The sequence below is a fragment of the Etheostoma spectabile genome, chromosome 3 (assembly GCF_008692095.1).
Source record: "Etheostoma spectabile isolate EspeVRDwgs_2016 chromosome 3, UIUC_Espe_1.0, whole genome shotgun sequence".
Lineage (NCBI taxonomy): Eukaryota > Metazoa > Chordata > Actinopteri > Perciformes > Percidae > Etheostoma > Etheostoma spectabile.
In genome coordinates, this window is record NC_045735.1 from 13,582,934 (window position 1) to 13,597,374 (window position 14,441).

Consider the following 14,441-nt stretch of genomic DNA (forward strand, 5'->3'; position numbering starts at 1 on the left):
GCTTTATTATGCCTCAATGGTACAAAAATAACTTATGTAATAAAATAAATCTTTAACAAAACAATACCTCTCTTTTCAAATAAATAAATAAATGTGAAATAGTTCTAAATATGACCTATTCTGTGTCAGCTTCAAAATCCAACTTCAACTAAACATCTCTTACAACCTTTTCAATGTAACAAGATAAGGGTTTCAGTGTCCATGTGAGCTTTGAGATGTCCAGCAACTTTTATTAGACACTGAAACATATGTGTTAGCTTTGCAAACAATGCACTACGCCTCCCACTTGTCCCAACCGGGACAGTAGCCTACGTGGAAGGATTTTTTGCAGTTCAACTGTGAAGCTGCATTTATGCTTAGGCATTTTGTGTCCAATGCTCCGCTGTCTGATCTGCTCCCTGTATGTGCTCCCTGTCTGATCTGCTCCCTGTATGTGCTGCCTATCTGATCTGCTCCCTGTATGTGCTCCCTGTCTGATCTGCTCCCTGTATGTGCTGCCTGTCTGACCTGCTCCCTGTATGTGCTCCCTGTCTGATCTGCTCCCTGGATGTGCTCCCTGTCTGATCGCTCCTGTATGTGGTGCCTGGCTACCTGCTCCCTGTATGTGCTCCCTGTCTGATCTGCTCCCTGTATGTGCCCGCTGTCTGTCTGCTCCCGGTTTGTTGCTCCTGTCTGATCTGCTCCCTGTATGTGCTCCCTGTCTGATCTGCTCCCTGTATGTGCTTCGCTGTCTGATCTGCTCCCTGGATGTGCTCCCTGTCTGACCTGCTCCCCGTATGTGCGCCGCTGTCTGATCTGCTCCCTGTATGTGTGCTTTGCAGAGCCGCCCGCAAGGCAGCCTCTCTGGAATTATGTCACGCAGCAAAGTACCGTTGTAATGTGTGCAAAGCGCCAATCAATTTAAGTACACGCTTAATGGCATTTCTTTAAACCAGAATTATCATGGCCGGTGCTTAACTCCGTACAGAGCCGCTGCAAAATAGTCATGCAAGAGAAAACTCAGATTGGACACATAGTCTAGCTAACTGTTTGGATTCACCGTGCAGAGATTTGAGGAATAGTCAACAATCTCATAAATCCAACAAATTTTAAATTCAAACACAAAGAAAGTGGAAGCAAACGGAAAATACATGCACCCGGCAGAATTTACTGCAACAACGGAGCAATCCCGAAAGGGGAACGCAAAGGATATAGACTAATATGATGTTAGCCTGAGTACTTAAAGTAATAGCTCAGACATTAAGTTATTTGTCTTTAAAATCTGTCCAAAATAAAGGTTTTATTGCTGTGTGACCTTTTCTAAAATCTTTGTAATGAACTCTAGACCTCTCCCGAACCCACCAATACACTTATCTTTTCACTTGTTCACGCTGTGGCTGAATGCTATCAATTTTGGCAGGATTTGTGTAACAGGTATTTTTTTGGTTGCGGCTTCCTAGAAATGATCTTCCATTTGGGAGGCATTTCAATTTGATTCGCAATTCAGATGAAAAATTTATCCTGACTGCTTCACATCGTAAAGAGGTTGATCTGTGAAATAGTGAGAGCAACCAGCATGCAGGGAATTTGAAGGAGCGCACGTAAACCTGCGAGGTGAAAGACAACAGTGTTGCAGAATCGGAAGAATGCTACATTGAGGCAATAATCCCTTGCCAATTCTGGTGTTTCATCAGCATAAAGCTGCATTCAGGCTAAACTGCAAAGTGAAAATAATTAAAGATGGCATGAAACCATAGTCAGCTGAGTAAAATACGTATGAACAGATACAGATTTAGTCCTGGTGCTTCTGCTCAAGCTTGTTTATGCCTAGTAGCTAAAAATCAATGAGTGCAACTTTAAAGTTTAACCAAAGTTTGTGAAACCTGAAAACGTATGTTGTACTTTTTTTAAATGATTGTTAAGTGTTTTATTATTCAATTAAAAAGATCCTACATTGATGCAGATCAAATCCCTTTTGCCACAGAGCCTCTGAGTGGGATCTTTTGCCGAGTTGGTCATAAATGTTCTAAATGTACCATGTCCACACAATATGTGACCTTTATAAATGTGAGTCCTGAGTCTGTGTCTTACCAGGTCCTTGATGCTGCCAAGCACGGCTGTAGTAAGGATGCCTGTGAAGAAGGCCACGAGGTTCAGGCCAGTGAGGTTCCAAATTAAAATGTACAGAGTGAAAACTTCCTCACAGCTTTGTACTCCAACATACTCGTAGTAGTTGCTGAGGTAGCCTCCACTGCAGAACAAAACAACAGCTCTGTTGACTACAAATTCATTTAAAGTTTGTTGGACAAGAACATTCATTAAAGACAAGGACAAAGCCTGATATTTGACAGGTGAAAGTAATAAAGATATTTTAGCAGACAGTTGGCATCAGTTTGTTTGAACTGTGATGACATGGCAGTGGTAACAAAACACTGAGATAATGTAGTAGTGTCATTGTCTCACTTGGCGCAGTCGTACAGGTCGCAGCAGTAGCAGGTCCCACTTCGTACTGTAATACTACAAGACTCCGTTGGACTCCAACACGACACCTGAAAAAAGGAAAAACAAGGTTAAAATCTGACCGTGTTCATCTCCAAAAACAACACTGACAAGTCATAGACATTTTTTTGCATGTACAGCAAGTACATTTACGTACAGAGGTGTAGAAATTTTCATAGACGTAGCTGCTGCCGCTGCTGTAATACTGGCATCTCTCTGCTTTCATTGGACGCATGTCCTGGGAAAAGTCGATATGTGGAATATCATCCACAGGATTTCAAAACAACACCAGTTCATTTTTATTAAGGATGAAATAAGATATTATACAAGTTTGGAGTCCATTCCAGAACTCACTCAGTTCGCTTTGAACACACTTTTGTTTAGGGCTCTATTAAATTGGTAAAATAAGTTTATATCCCTTAGAAATGTTTTCTGTGATAAACATTGACAGTACTCTTGGGTGACTTATTTTATGAAATACAAAATATCAGACTCAAACAATAAAATCCTGGACTTTTATTATTGTCTCTGTTATGCACGGTATGTGGTTAGATTTGGACTGCAGATGATATTCACTGGACCCACAAAGTTGAGGAAAACCTTTCCCATCTATTCTATTGTGAAACAAAACACACAGCTGGTGGAAATATGATTATATATTGTTCTCTTGTTGGAGTTGTTGTGCTGTTAGTTTTATTTTATTGTTTGTATTACATCATTGTGTTATGGTACATCTGAAGAAGTTTGAGCCATCTCTACCGTATGATATGAAAAGGAACAAAAATATTAAGAGAGGATATGCAATCCGGTTATGAATAGGTTGAAGAAAGGTGACCTGTTGCGCATCATAATGTACTGCACTGTGAGTGGACTCAGTGAAAGAATCAAAAAGTGACCTTTAACACACTAAAGCATGATGACATCAATTACAGTTAATTTGAGAATTTATTATTGAAGGTAGGTATGCACTTATCTTCTATAATGTACTGTATACCCTAACACAATAGTTCTATAACCAAATATTATACATCATCTCATTCTTCAAAGGAAAGCATTAAAAGAGGAAGTCTTCTCTGATTAAGCAGATCCAAATAGAATGTATTTGTCTTTATTTTAGAGGTTGAAAACAGGGATTCAGCTTTGCTTTTCAACCTGTAAGTTATTTTAGGGAGGAAGCTTGCTGTCTATTACAGCACCATCTATCACATTCGGTCCCTTTTGGGCCAAAGACAGCTGGAATTCCCTCAAAACCTTTACACTGATGGTGCCTCTCGGTCCAATCCAGTTTGTTTTCACACATTAGGCTTTAACAGTTGATAATTTATAAAGTCAAAAAACTAAAAAACTAAACCGGTAAATGTTCTCAACACTGAGCTATGATTTATGGGAACCCATTTCATGGACAAAATTATGTCAATATTGCCAACAGAGCGATGTTGGCACCCACTGTGGGCTAAAAGGCTCTCAGTCAACCAGCACAGTGGTTTGTTATTGCTTTACGGTCTACTGTTACTCCTATGTTAAATCATCCAGCACAATCATAACTTGTGTCACGGTATACGCATGAAAGTGCAGGTAACTCACCATGTTTAAGACAATACAGACGCCATCGATCACCAAACACACAAAAGAGGTGATGATCCCAAAGCTGAGGAATACAATCGCAGCCGTCAGCTGGAGGAGGAACAAAGGAAAAGGCAAAAAGGAGAGAATTTCCGTATAAAGATGAATATCTGTTTTTTTTTGCAAATTAGAGCTAAAAAAAGTGATTTTGTCTTTCCAACAGATGCCAGTCACAGCAGTAACCGTTTTGAAACCATACGTTTATTGGCTGGTAAATGGTAAAGCTATTTTAGGTTTGTCACAGGGTAGTTTGCTCACAAAATAGCTTTAAAGGGTGTTAAAGGGAAGAAAATATCTCCTTAATCTAAAAATATCTTATAAAAAATATCTAATATTAAATGCTTGTGCTCTCAACACAGGACTTTCACCCCGGAGACCGGCATTTGTGTCCCGTTTGAAAATAAATGTTTTTTACGAAGCTAACGGAAGTTTGTCACATTCTATTCATGTGCGTAATTACGCCGTGTGTGTATGCACCAGAAAGTATTGTTTTTTGCCTAAACATAAACATGTGTTTAAAACTGCGACCGTTACATTTATATGAGAACAGAAAACGCTCCTGTGGGTCGTATTTCAGCCCCGTGTTATAGATCTGTCTAAAATAAAAGGATTCTTCCTTGGCCCATGCTCCACCCTTCCACCAAGTTTTAGATCGGACCAGTGGTTTGTCCACAATCCTGCTAACAGACAAACAAACCAAACCAAGGGGGGACCTCTGGCTCGCCCAGTGGGAGCGTTCGCCCCATGTGGGCTGGGTCCTGCAGCGGCCCGGGTTCGGGTCCGACCTGCGGCCCTTTGCTGCTTGTCATCCCCCGTCTCTCTCCCCCTTTCATTCCTATCTACTGTAATAAAGGGAAAATGACCTCCTTGGCATAACTATTTTTGAATACATTTTTAAAATATCAACATTCATTAATTGTCACTTTGTATGTGCTTACTACCTCTTGTTTACTTTAAATATAAGTATATGCATGTTTGTTTGTCTTTATGTCATTGTGTACATAATATTTTGTAAATATTACACAATATACAGTTTTACAAAAGTTTTTTTGCAAACAAGACAATAACAACAAAGTGAAGATTATGAAAATATCACTATTTATGAATAATGGTGTCCCTTCCAGGTTGACTATACTTAGTCCTAGAGATACAGGATGCTGAAGGCCTGATATCAGTCTCAGAACAGAAACATGACAGTCTTGTTTGAACTGTGACTCCTGCAAATCATAATATTATTCCTGCCAACTTGAGAGCGAACAAAGCAAAATAATTGCGTTAGCACTCTGTAACTGATAGCTGTTGACTTGCAGAGCTGAGCGTCTAAACAAACACAGTGTATCTTCCCTTCATTCCTGTTTTTCATTAATCACAATCTCAATTCATTACATGCTGGAATAATATCATCTGGGAATATTTTTTGCACTGAATAGGTTCCCTGTCTTCTCCGTTATTTCAGTTCTTATCACAAGAACCCACTGCACTATTGATAAAAACCTAATCCAAATCCAAATCCAAGCACATTCAGTTTTAACCAAGAATTCCTGCAATGGAAGTCTTGGCTGCAAATTCCCTGAGCTCCCTCTTGAACAGCTGCTGTTTTTAACATTTCTGGCGTAAAGCGGCTTTTGGCTTAAAGGTTGTGATGGATGAAAAGTCGGGGGGAGGGGGGGGCTCACAGAGATATATGATATATAAGGGCAAAAAAGTTGTTGATACAGTGCAAAAAACTCTGTATAGATTACGTATTGAAGTGTTAATGTTTTACTGTCTTGCATCACAGAGTCAAAGCAGATTTTATGAGATTTTTTTAGTTTTTTGTTTTTACACAAATCAACGTAAAAGTGTTGGCAGAATACTGAAAAACTTGCCAGATGAAATACATTTATTTTGTTTTTCTAACTCATTTTGTCCACTTAGTAAAAAAAAAAAGTCTGTTTTCACGTTGACATTAGTGTCTTTTTCTGAAAAATGGAGCGTGGGAAAGTAATTTCATATACATCAGAACCATAAATATTTGACCCTAACATGACCGATACGTGAAGGGAAGAGCTAAATAACTTTTTGGAGGGTTTATTGAGAAAGAACAGTGTTTAATAACACGATTACATGAGGCACATGCCATTACTTCACTAACATACGATTCTTTGTTAAACAAATCAAATAACCTGATTCCCTTTCCTGTGAACAGCCATAATCGCTATCATTAGCTATTGTTCTTTTGTTACAGTACCTTGTTTTCATTTTCTAAAATGGCCACTGTAAAAAGGCAATATAAAAACACTTTATATTCCGTCAGTGGGAAGCAGGTAGAAGGGATCAGCAGCTTCACAAATGTACAAAGGCTGAAATAACATAAGGGTCAGTTGCCTCATCTACAGCAGAGCTGCATTTTTTTGAAAGGAATGTGTGTTGAATAACAACATAGATACGCATCAAGTACTGATTTTCCATTTATTTCTACTGCAGTGGTTTACTATGAACAGTGCTGCATTAAGTTAAATAAAGCTCCTTTGTGTGTTAGATGTCAGTTTCTTGAGTAACTGTGCATTTAATCTGAAACAGATAACTGAATTACTGTTGCTTTACCTGTAAAATTAATAAGTTTGTGCAGTTCACAATAAGCCAGGGGCTGATTTACCCCTCAAAATCTTTTTGAGTTAGTTACTTGAATTTAGACAGAGATGAAGCCAGGGAACGTCCATTTTGTCAGCTAAAACTACAATTTTGGCAGATTTATTTGAACATAAATAGCTCATAGCTAATGTCAGGGGTGATTCTAGGATCAGACCTTTGGATGAGAATGTGACACGAATACTAAAAGTGTTAACCCCCCCCCCGCTAAATCAGTAATTGTATTAGCCGATAATCTCGTTCAAACATTCAGAAATTTTAGTTGCTTACATTTCAACTTGGGTTCTAATCTGCACCATGAAATTACCAACTTCTTTTCTACCAACATTAAACTTCACAACCGCAGTCCCTCTGACAGATTAGACAGAGACTCAGCCAAAAGCGGGATTCTTAGTTATTAGTCCTCTGTCACTAACAGACAAGTTCGCAAAGCTTGAGCCCCCCCCTACAAAAGGGTCTACAATCGCCAATGGCTGACGTTATCTCCCAGAGTTGGTTAAAAACACTGTGTGCCTTATTACTAGTTCATGTTTCAGTCTGGCTTATTTTAAAATGAGAACCCTGCTAATGATTGAGCTTAACAATGTCCTAGGCAAAAAGTCAACATCCTCCCTAGTTGAATGTAAAATATTTAGGTTTCTCTGCTTGACAATACTTATTTATATTTCTAAACAGTATGCACAAAGTTCTTGCTGTAACATGCTTTTTTTTACAGATCAGATCTAGAATCAGAAGTATAAACTTGTGTGGTAGTGTAATCTTTGCCAAATTCAATACAGCTCCAGAAATAGCTACTAACGTACAGTAAACACTAAGGCCTTGTTCAGACTGCTTGCCCAATTTTGTTTTTTGGTATATTATTATGGCTGCTTGTTTTGTTTTGTTTTTTGCTTTTTTGCACATGTGTTTTGTTTCTACTTTTTATTTTTACATTTCAATGTTTTTTATACAGTACATTGGTGTTTCTTTGTACAGCACTTTGGTCAGCTTAAGCTGTTTAAATGTGCTATAGAAATAAAAGTTACTTACTTACTATATTCAGATTGTATCCAGAAAGTCTGGACAGCCAGAAAACACATTAATAAAATAAATTGTCTACACCTCCATTTCTCATGCTTCCATGTTGAAAAGCCGTATCACCAACGTAGCTATGAAGATGGAAATCTGATCTGATCGCTTGCAAATAAAAGTGTAAGCTGGGTATCGGTAGCTACTGACCAAAACAACCCACTGTAGTATTGAAACTTCTCCAGTCAAACCATACCAGTATTTGATCTGTTTTGTACCCAGATCTAGAAAAAAAAACCATTTGTATGGTTTTGATCACAGCCAATCATTGCAAGTGTTTGGTTTAATGTGACATGTGACTGGCTGACTACTGCAGCAGCTACAACCCACACAGACTGTGCTGTGGTAAAGTTGGGGTATTTGACAGTTCAGCAGTTCAGCAGTTCATGCTGAGATTTAGTCACAAAAGTTTAGACAGTTGCGACTATACCTGCTGTGTTACTGTCTGTCCTACCGACCAGGATTAATATTGTGGTCTGCCACAAAAATCTGGACATTTTAAAAGTGAAGGCTGAGACATGAGATTCTCATTCATGCAATTTAAAAGTCCCCAGTGTCACAATGGGAGGCCACAAGATGTCTGCTATGTTGCAAAGCAGTACTGCTTGTCATCATGAAAACATACATCATAGTCTGAGCCAAAACACATTCTCTTTTGGCAGGTCGGGGCTGGGTGTGCACAGTGAAAACATAAGAAAGAATTATTACATCGGACGTAGGTGTGTGTGAAAATATACCAGCTTTTTGCGATTTTCTTCCAGAAGCAGTCCCAGAAGTCCCAGGAATGACCCAAGGGTCAGCTGTAAAAAACATAATATAATGACAACAAGAAGTAGTATGCAAAATATAGAAACATGTTTCATTTTCATAAGAACTTTGTTATGATGTGGTTCTCTTCCAAGAAAAGAAATCAGCAAGATACTATGAAAATGGCCTTTGTGGTACCATAAAACATGCATGCGTATATGTTTTATGTACTGTTGCCAAGGGTGATCAAAAGCTACACAATGAATGATTCAGTAACTGCATGGCCCAAATTTGAAAAAAGTTTTAAAGAGCTTAGATTTCACAATGAAATTAGTTATCACAGGCTGAGGGTGTTTTCATATTTTTTAAAACTTCCTGCTGATTTACTGGTAGCAGCAAAGTTTAAACCCAATGTTTGACTTCACTGTATTTTACAAAATAAACCATGACGGGGAATTACAGAGACAGGTTAACCACTTACAATAACTCCAGAGATGTAGCCAGTCACATTCAGGCTCTCGGATCGGGTGGTTGTGTAGACTCCCAGCATCACCAGCAGCAGGGACAGACTGAGCATGCCCAGTACCAGCCACAGAGCTCTCCTGACCCTCCCCATCATTTCTGCCAGCCACAGGAGAGAGAAACCTGTTACAGTATCTGGGACAGCGCACAACAAATAAAACAATGAAATAGACTTGGCAGCTTCCCATCTGCATATTTCTAGTTTAATGTCAAAGTTGACGAAATAAACCTAATTTCATTTGATTTAATTTAACTTAGTTTTATTCTGTAAATAAACCTTATGATCGCCATCTTGTTCAGTTGACTTGTCATGAATGTTTACAACTCATTGGAGCAAAGTGGTAGATTTGATTCTATTGCTCTTATGTAATTAACAAACAAACCTTAACTTGTAACCCTCTGAGTATTTAAATGACACCAACAAGAAAATGCTCCTTATTATTAACTAACATAAAAGATTAGAGATAGTTCTACAGACTATGTCATCTAGGAGCACCCAACAAACATCCCAAAGCTGAAATAATCATCTTTACTCAGATACAAAGTATTGTGGACAACAGTAAGTTATTGTTTTCATTATGCCCTTCAAGAAGACAAACAGAAAGGCATATTTATCCAATTTTTAACAAATATTTGAAAAGGATGAAAGAAAAACACTCATTCATTCGACCACTGCTTCACTGGATGTTTTTATTGTTTCTTTCTAACTTTAATTAAAGACATCATTCATTATTCACTATAGGTGTTTTTAAAAATGCACATCTATGCTTTAATAACACTAAAAACAACACATCCACAACATCAACGCATTTGCAATAAAGTGTAAATTGAGAAAGGTATCTTCAATAATCCCAGCTGGTGACAAGGCAAAAATAGCATTTATTTTCCTCAATGGAAATAAGAAAGTGGCAAGCCTTAACCTGGTACATTAATCCTAATTTCAGAAGAGCTAAATAGTATGAGGAAAAACATCAAAGTATACTGCAGTACTTAAAGAAATGTTGCATATTCTATACTATAAATGCATTAACGTACAATATCATCACCAATTCTCCAACAATGAATACGCAAGACACACAGTGATATTAAAGTGTAGACCTACTTACATTCCATCAATGTTGAGACGCGTTTGTAAAAACTGTTTTATACCATGTAAATCTGTATCGACGTAAACTGCATGTTAAATTAACGACATTTACTAGCCAAAAAAACAAAAACACAATGATTACTTGAATGTAAATTTCTTTAATATTATTAGGCCAAAAGTTGAAAATGTCACCAATAAAAATGTAACTGAAATATGTCAAGAGTCTCAAAGATTAATTTAGTAATTGAGTTTAAACATGGGCTATGCTGTATAATGCGGCTGCCCCTGTCACGGTCTCATGTACCTGAGACCGCATTACCATCTCCCTGGGAGTTACCTGTTGCTCGGCTCTTTGGCGCTGGTTTGTCCCGACCCGGCGCTCCCTGGACCCTTGCAGTCATGATAGATCCACTCTCAAGTCAGACTCCAGTTCAGGGTTACAAAGCTACTCTAAGCTTTGTGAGTTCTGAGTTGCACGGACATCTACTACGGGTCTACTTCACGGCAGCTCTGTGCGTGATTTGCTCCGGCTTTTGCTGCATTCAAAGACGGTAGGAAACGTGCGTGACTACTGCAATCAACGGCCCCCCTTGATGCCCTGTTCCTTCATCTCTCTATGAAGTGTTTTTCCATGCTACAACTCTCTTTGCTCCATATGTGCTGTGTGGTAAACTAGTTTAATTATCCACATTCATTTAGGAATATACAACATGTTAGTGAAATAGTAAATACCCAGTTTAGAGGTTCCAGGGCCTCAATATTTGAAGTTAAGTTAAAGACCCTTGTCTTGTCAGTGGATTTTGTTTTTTTTGTTGCATATTCTTGAACAAATTTTCAATTAGGCACAAACCAAAAGTATGTATTTTGGACCCCTAGTGATCTGGAGCCTCACAGTTGCCTACATGCGACAGTGGGTAATTGAGCCTCATCTATGAATAAAGGACATGTACCAGGCAGCTAAAAAGATGATTTTTGATTTTTTTTTTGAAAGATTTTTTTAGGCCATTTTAGGACAGCTTAGACTTGAAAGCGGAAAAACATGCAGCAAAGGGCCACAGGTCTGAGTTGAACCCGCGGCCGCAGCGTTGAGGACTAAGCCTCTTTATATGGGTGTGCGCTCTACCAGGTGTGCTAGCCAGGCACCCAATTTTAGTTTTTTTAAGCTTGTAAATTACTTATTTTGAAAAATGTTTCCCAGAAAATGAATGATCATGTAGCCTCAGGGAGAGGGATAACTGATTCATATTGACGTTTCATCCTTTTCTCTGTGACAACCCAATCGTCAAGATAATCAGTCAAATCCCAACTGCCAGGTGGAGATACTTACAAGAAACTACTCGAAATTGATTGTGCAATACATTTGTTTTAACAAGCATGTTGAAATTCTGAGATAAGAGAAGTCAGTTCTAGTTTGCCCCTTAGTACCAGATGTCTGTATCACAGCCTACATCTCACATTCTGGGTCCAGGGATCTATTGCAGTGGAAACAATGTGTCCACGCCAGGCCCAAAATAATGTAGTATTTTCAAAGTGTCAGTCAAGAGGAGAAGGTAAATTAAGTCTTTGAAATCATCACTTAACGTTTTCCCTTCATTTCTGTGTTAATGGTGTTTGGATTGATGCATCAATCTGTCAAAAATAATCATCTTTTTTAATACTGTCTCTTCGTTTGGTACAAATGATCTTTGGCACAATATGCATCTTGCAGCTCTGGAAAATTGTCTGCAACCATGAAACATGCATTCAGAATATAGAAGAAGCAGTAACTCGGAAACCTTTAATTTTGCTGCATGACCCTGGGTCAGAATGCTGAGATGCCATTGATCAAAAATTGAAAAAAACATAATTTATTTGATCTGTATACCATTATACAGTATATATTATATTGATAAAAATGGTATCTACTGTGAGGTAGATTTTAAGAAGAAATTATTTCATTGGAACACAGTCCAGTGAAATTATGGAAAGTGGTAAATTTACTGAACAATGAGCATCTACACACGTCACATCCATGATGATCTGTCCCGTCTGAACTCTGGGTGTTGTCTGTACAGCTCACTTTTGCAACATCTCATAGAGAATAGAAAAAATACAAGTATAAATACCATAAAAAATGTATTAACAAACATAAGAGAGAGAATGAATATAATGTGTCCCTCTTTCTGTCTTTCTCAGTGACACGCATGTAAGCAGTAAATGTCATGGAAACAGAATGACAACCCAACTGAGGTCAGTAAGTGCTGCAGGCCACTCTGATTTGTCACTTTGCACTTGGACACAAATTGACCTCTTGATAAACATAACTGTAGATAGCAAAATTCAGAGTTTTTAACTGCTAGACGGAATCTATTGGAAACTGGATCTTTTTGAAAAACAAAACTATTGGAAAACCAAAAAGTGTGAAAATGGTCCTCAGCAGACCACTGATCAAGGAGGAACACCTGCTAATGGGAGGTGAGAAATGGGTTAACAGTTAGTGGAGATTTGAAAACACAGTTATTTTTGGTCTGAGGGCATCCCATGTTACAGAATTTACATCACATTTATTGTAAAAAGATGGCAACAGGATGCTAAAATTATGCTTTTGTTCTGCATTATGTAAACAATGGAACGATTAAGAGCCAACGTCAAAGCAAACACTCAGAATTTTGTTGAGGGATTAGTTGTCCAACGCTGTGAGGAGGCAACAAGCAGGTTGGCTGATGCAGAGTGGAGTGGGTGGGTTGGGGTATAGGGTTTGATCATGTCCTGGATGTAAGCTGGGGCAGATCCGTTTGTCGCCCTGTATTCAAGTACTAGTGTCTTGAAGCGGATGCGGGCAGCAATTTGTAACCAGTAAAGAGAGCGGAGGAGCTGTGTAGTGTGAGAGAACTTGGGGAGGTTGAAGACAAGTCCGGCTGCTGTGTTCTGAATGAGCTGTAGGGCCCGGATGACACATGCAGGCAGGCCAGCCAGGAGGGAGGTGCAGTAGTCCGGACGTGAGGTGACTAGAGCCTGAACCAGAACCTGAGCCGCCTTTTGAGTTTGAAGGGGACGTATCTGTCTGATGTTAGGCAACATGCATCTACATAATTGAGTAGTTGTATCAATGCTGACAGTGAAGGAGAGTCTGTGGTCATGTGTCACACCCAGGTTTCTAGCAGTCTGGGGGGGGACTACCACAGAGTTGTCAATTGTTATAGTCAGGTCCTGGGTAGGAGCCAGAGAACCTCAGTCTTGTCAAGGTTGAGTTTCAGATGGTGTGTGGACATTCAAGAAGAAAAGTCAGTAAGACAGGCCGAGATACGTGCTGCTACTTGCGTTTCAGACGCCAGAAAGGAGAGAATATGTTGGGTGTCATCTGCGTATCTGTGATAAGAAAAGCTGTGTGAGGGAATGACAGACCTGAGAGAGTTGGTGTACAGAGAAAAGAGTTGGGGACCCAGAACTGATCCCTGAGGAACCCCAGTTTTAGGTGGGCAAGGTTCTGAGATAGATCCTCTCCAAGTTACCCGGTAGGTTAGGTCTGCCTGGTAAGATGTGAGCAAAGAGAGTGCAGAGCCTGAGACACCCAGATCCTGAGTGTCAAAATGAGTATCTGGTCGTGCACACGGTTGTGCACTAAATTAACAAAAGTGTCCTGCAAATGTGAATTTACTTTTCATGTATATTTCTTTACACCGTGTAAATGGTGATAGACATAGGAAAATTAATGTATATGACAACATTGACAAAAGTCTCCTGAAAGCCTTAATCTCATTTACCGCCTTTTCAAAGATTATTTCTTTTTCATCACTATTGCAAAATCTTTTTTTTTTTTTTAAGATAGATGTCCGTGGCTGTTACAGACAGAGGTAATAATATCAGACATTAACAAAAATCTTATTAAGTTTCAATCAATTAGTTGTTATTTCTCTCCCTTCATGATTGCCCACAATACATTAACCTCCAATGTAAAGGTTGTATAGTTGTGCCCAAAAATGATTCAGTACTTTTTTTCTTTGATAGGGCACAGCTCCTCTGTGTTTTTGAGCAGTCCTAGGGCAGTTGGGAGTTGACATCAACCAGCCAATCATCCCATAGAGCACCAGCAGACCACTGAACTACTCTAAACGCCCTACTTGCTTCCAAGCACCAAGCACTGGTGGAAGACCATGATAATAAGGGTTTAATACTTTTCCACTTGGTTACACACAGGTAGATTTAATTATATATGGCATTTACCCATTACTTAAATGACTTGTTTTTTTTTAAGTTATTCAAGAAGATTCTAATGTGAGGATACTTTTTCTGATTGGCCTGCAGA

The 14,441-nt window shown here is 38.9% G+C and overlaps 1 protein-coding gene across 2 annotated transcripts in view; it reads right to left on the reverse strand.

Annotated features, from left to right (window-relative positions):
* The window catches only part of LOC116686668 (transmembrane protein 255B), a 14,829-nt gene extending 4,122 nt beyond the window's left edge, over nt 1–10,707 (reverse strand). For both annotated transcript variants that reach the window (XM_032511713.1, XM_032511707.1), the window contains exons 1-7: nt 10,494–10,707; nt 9,029–9,168; nt 8,538–8,600; nt 4,063–4,152; nt 2,636–2,716; nt 2,443–2,528; nt 2,071–2,230 (exon numbers count right to left, since the gene is read on the reverse strand). In XM_032511713.1, the coding sequence (XP_032367604.1) occupies nt 2,071–2,230; nt 2,443–2,528; nt 2,636–2,716; nt 4,063–4,152; nt 8,538–8,600; nt 9,029–9,168; nt 10,494–10,557 (684 nt within the window). In that variant the 5' untranslated portion in view covers nt 10,558–10,707. The remainder of the gene's footprint in view (nt 1–2,070; nt 2,231–2,442; nt 2,529–2,635; nt 2,717–4,062; nt 4,153–8,537; nt 8,601–9,028; nt 9,169–10,493) is intronic.
* Between the last annotated feature and the right edge of the window lie 3,734 nt (nt 10,708–14,441).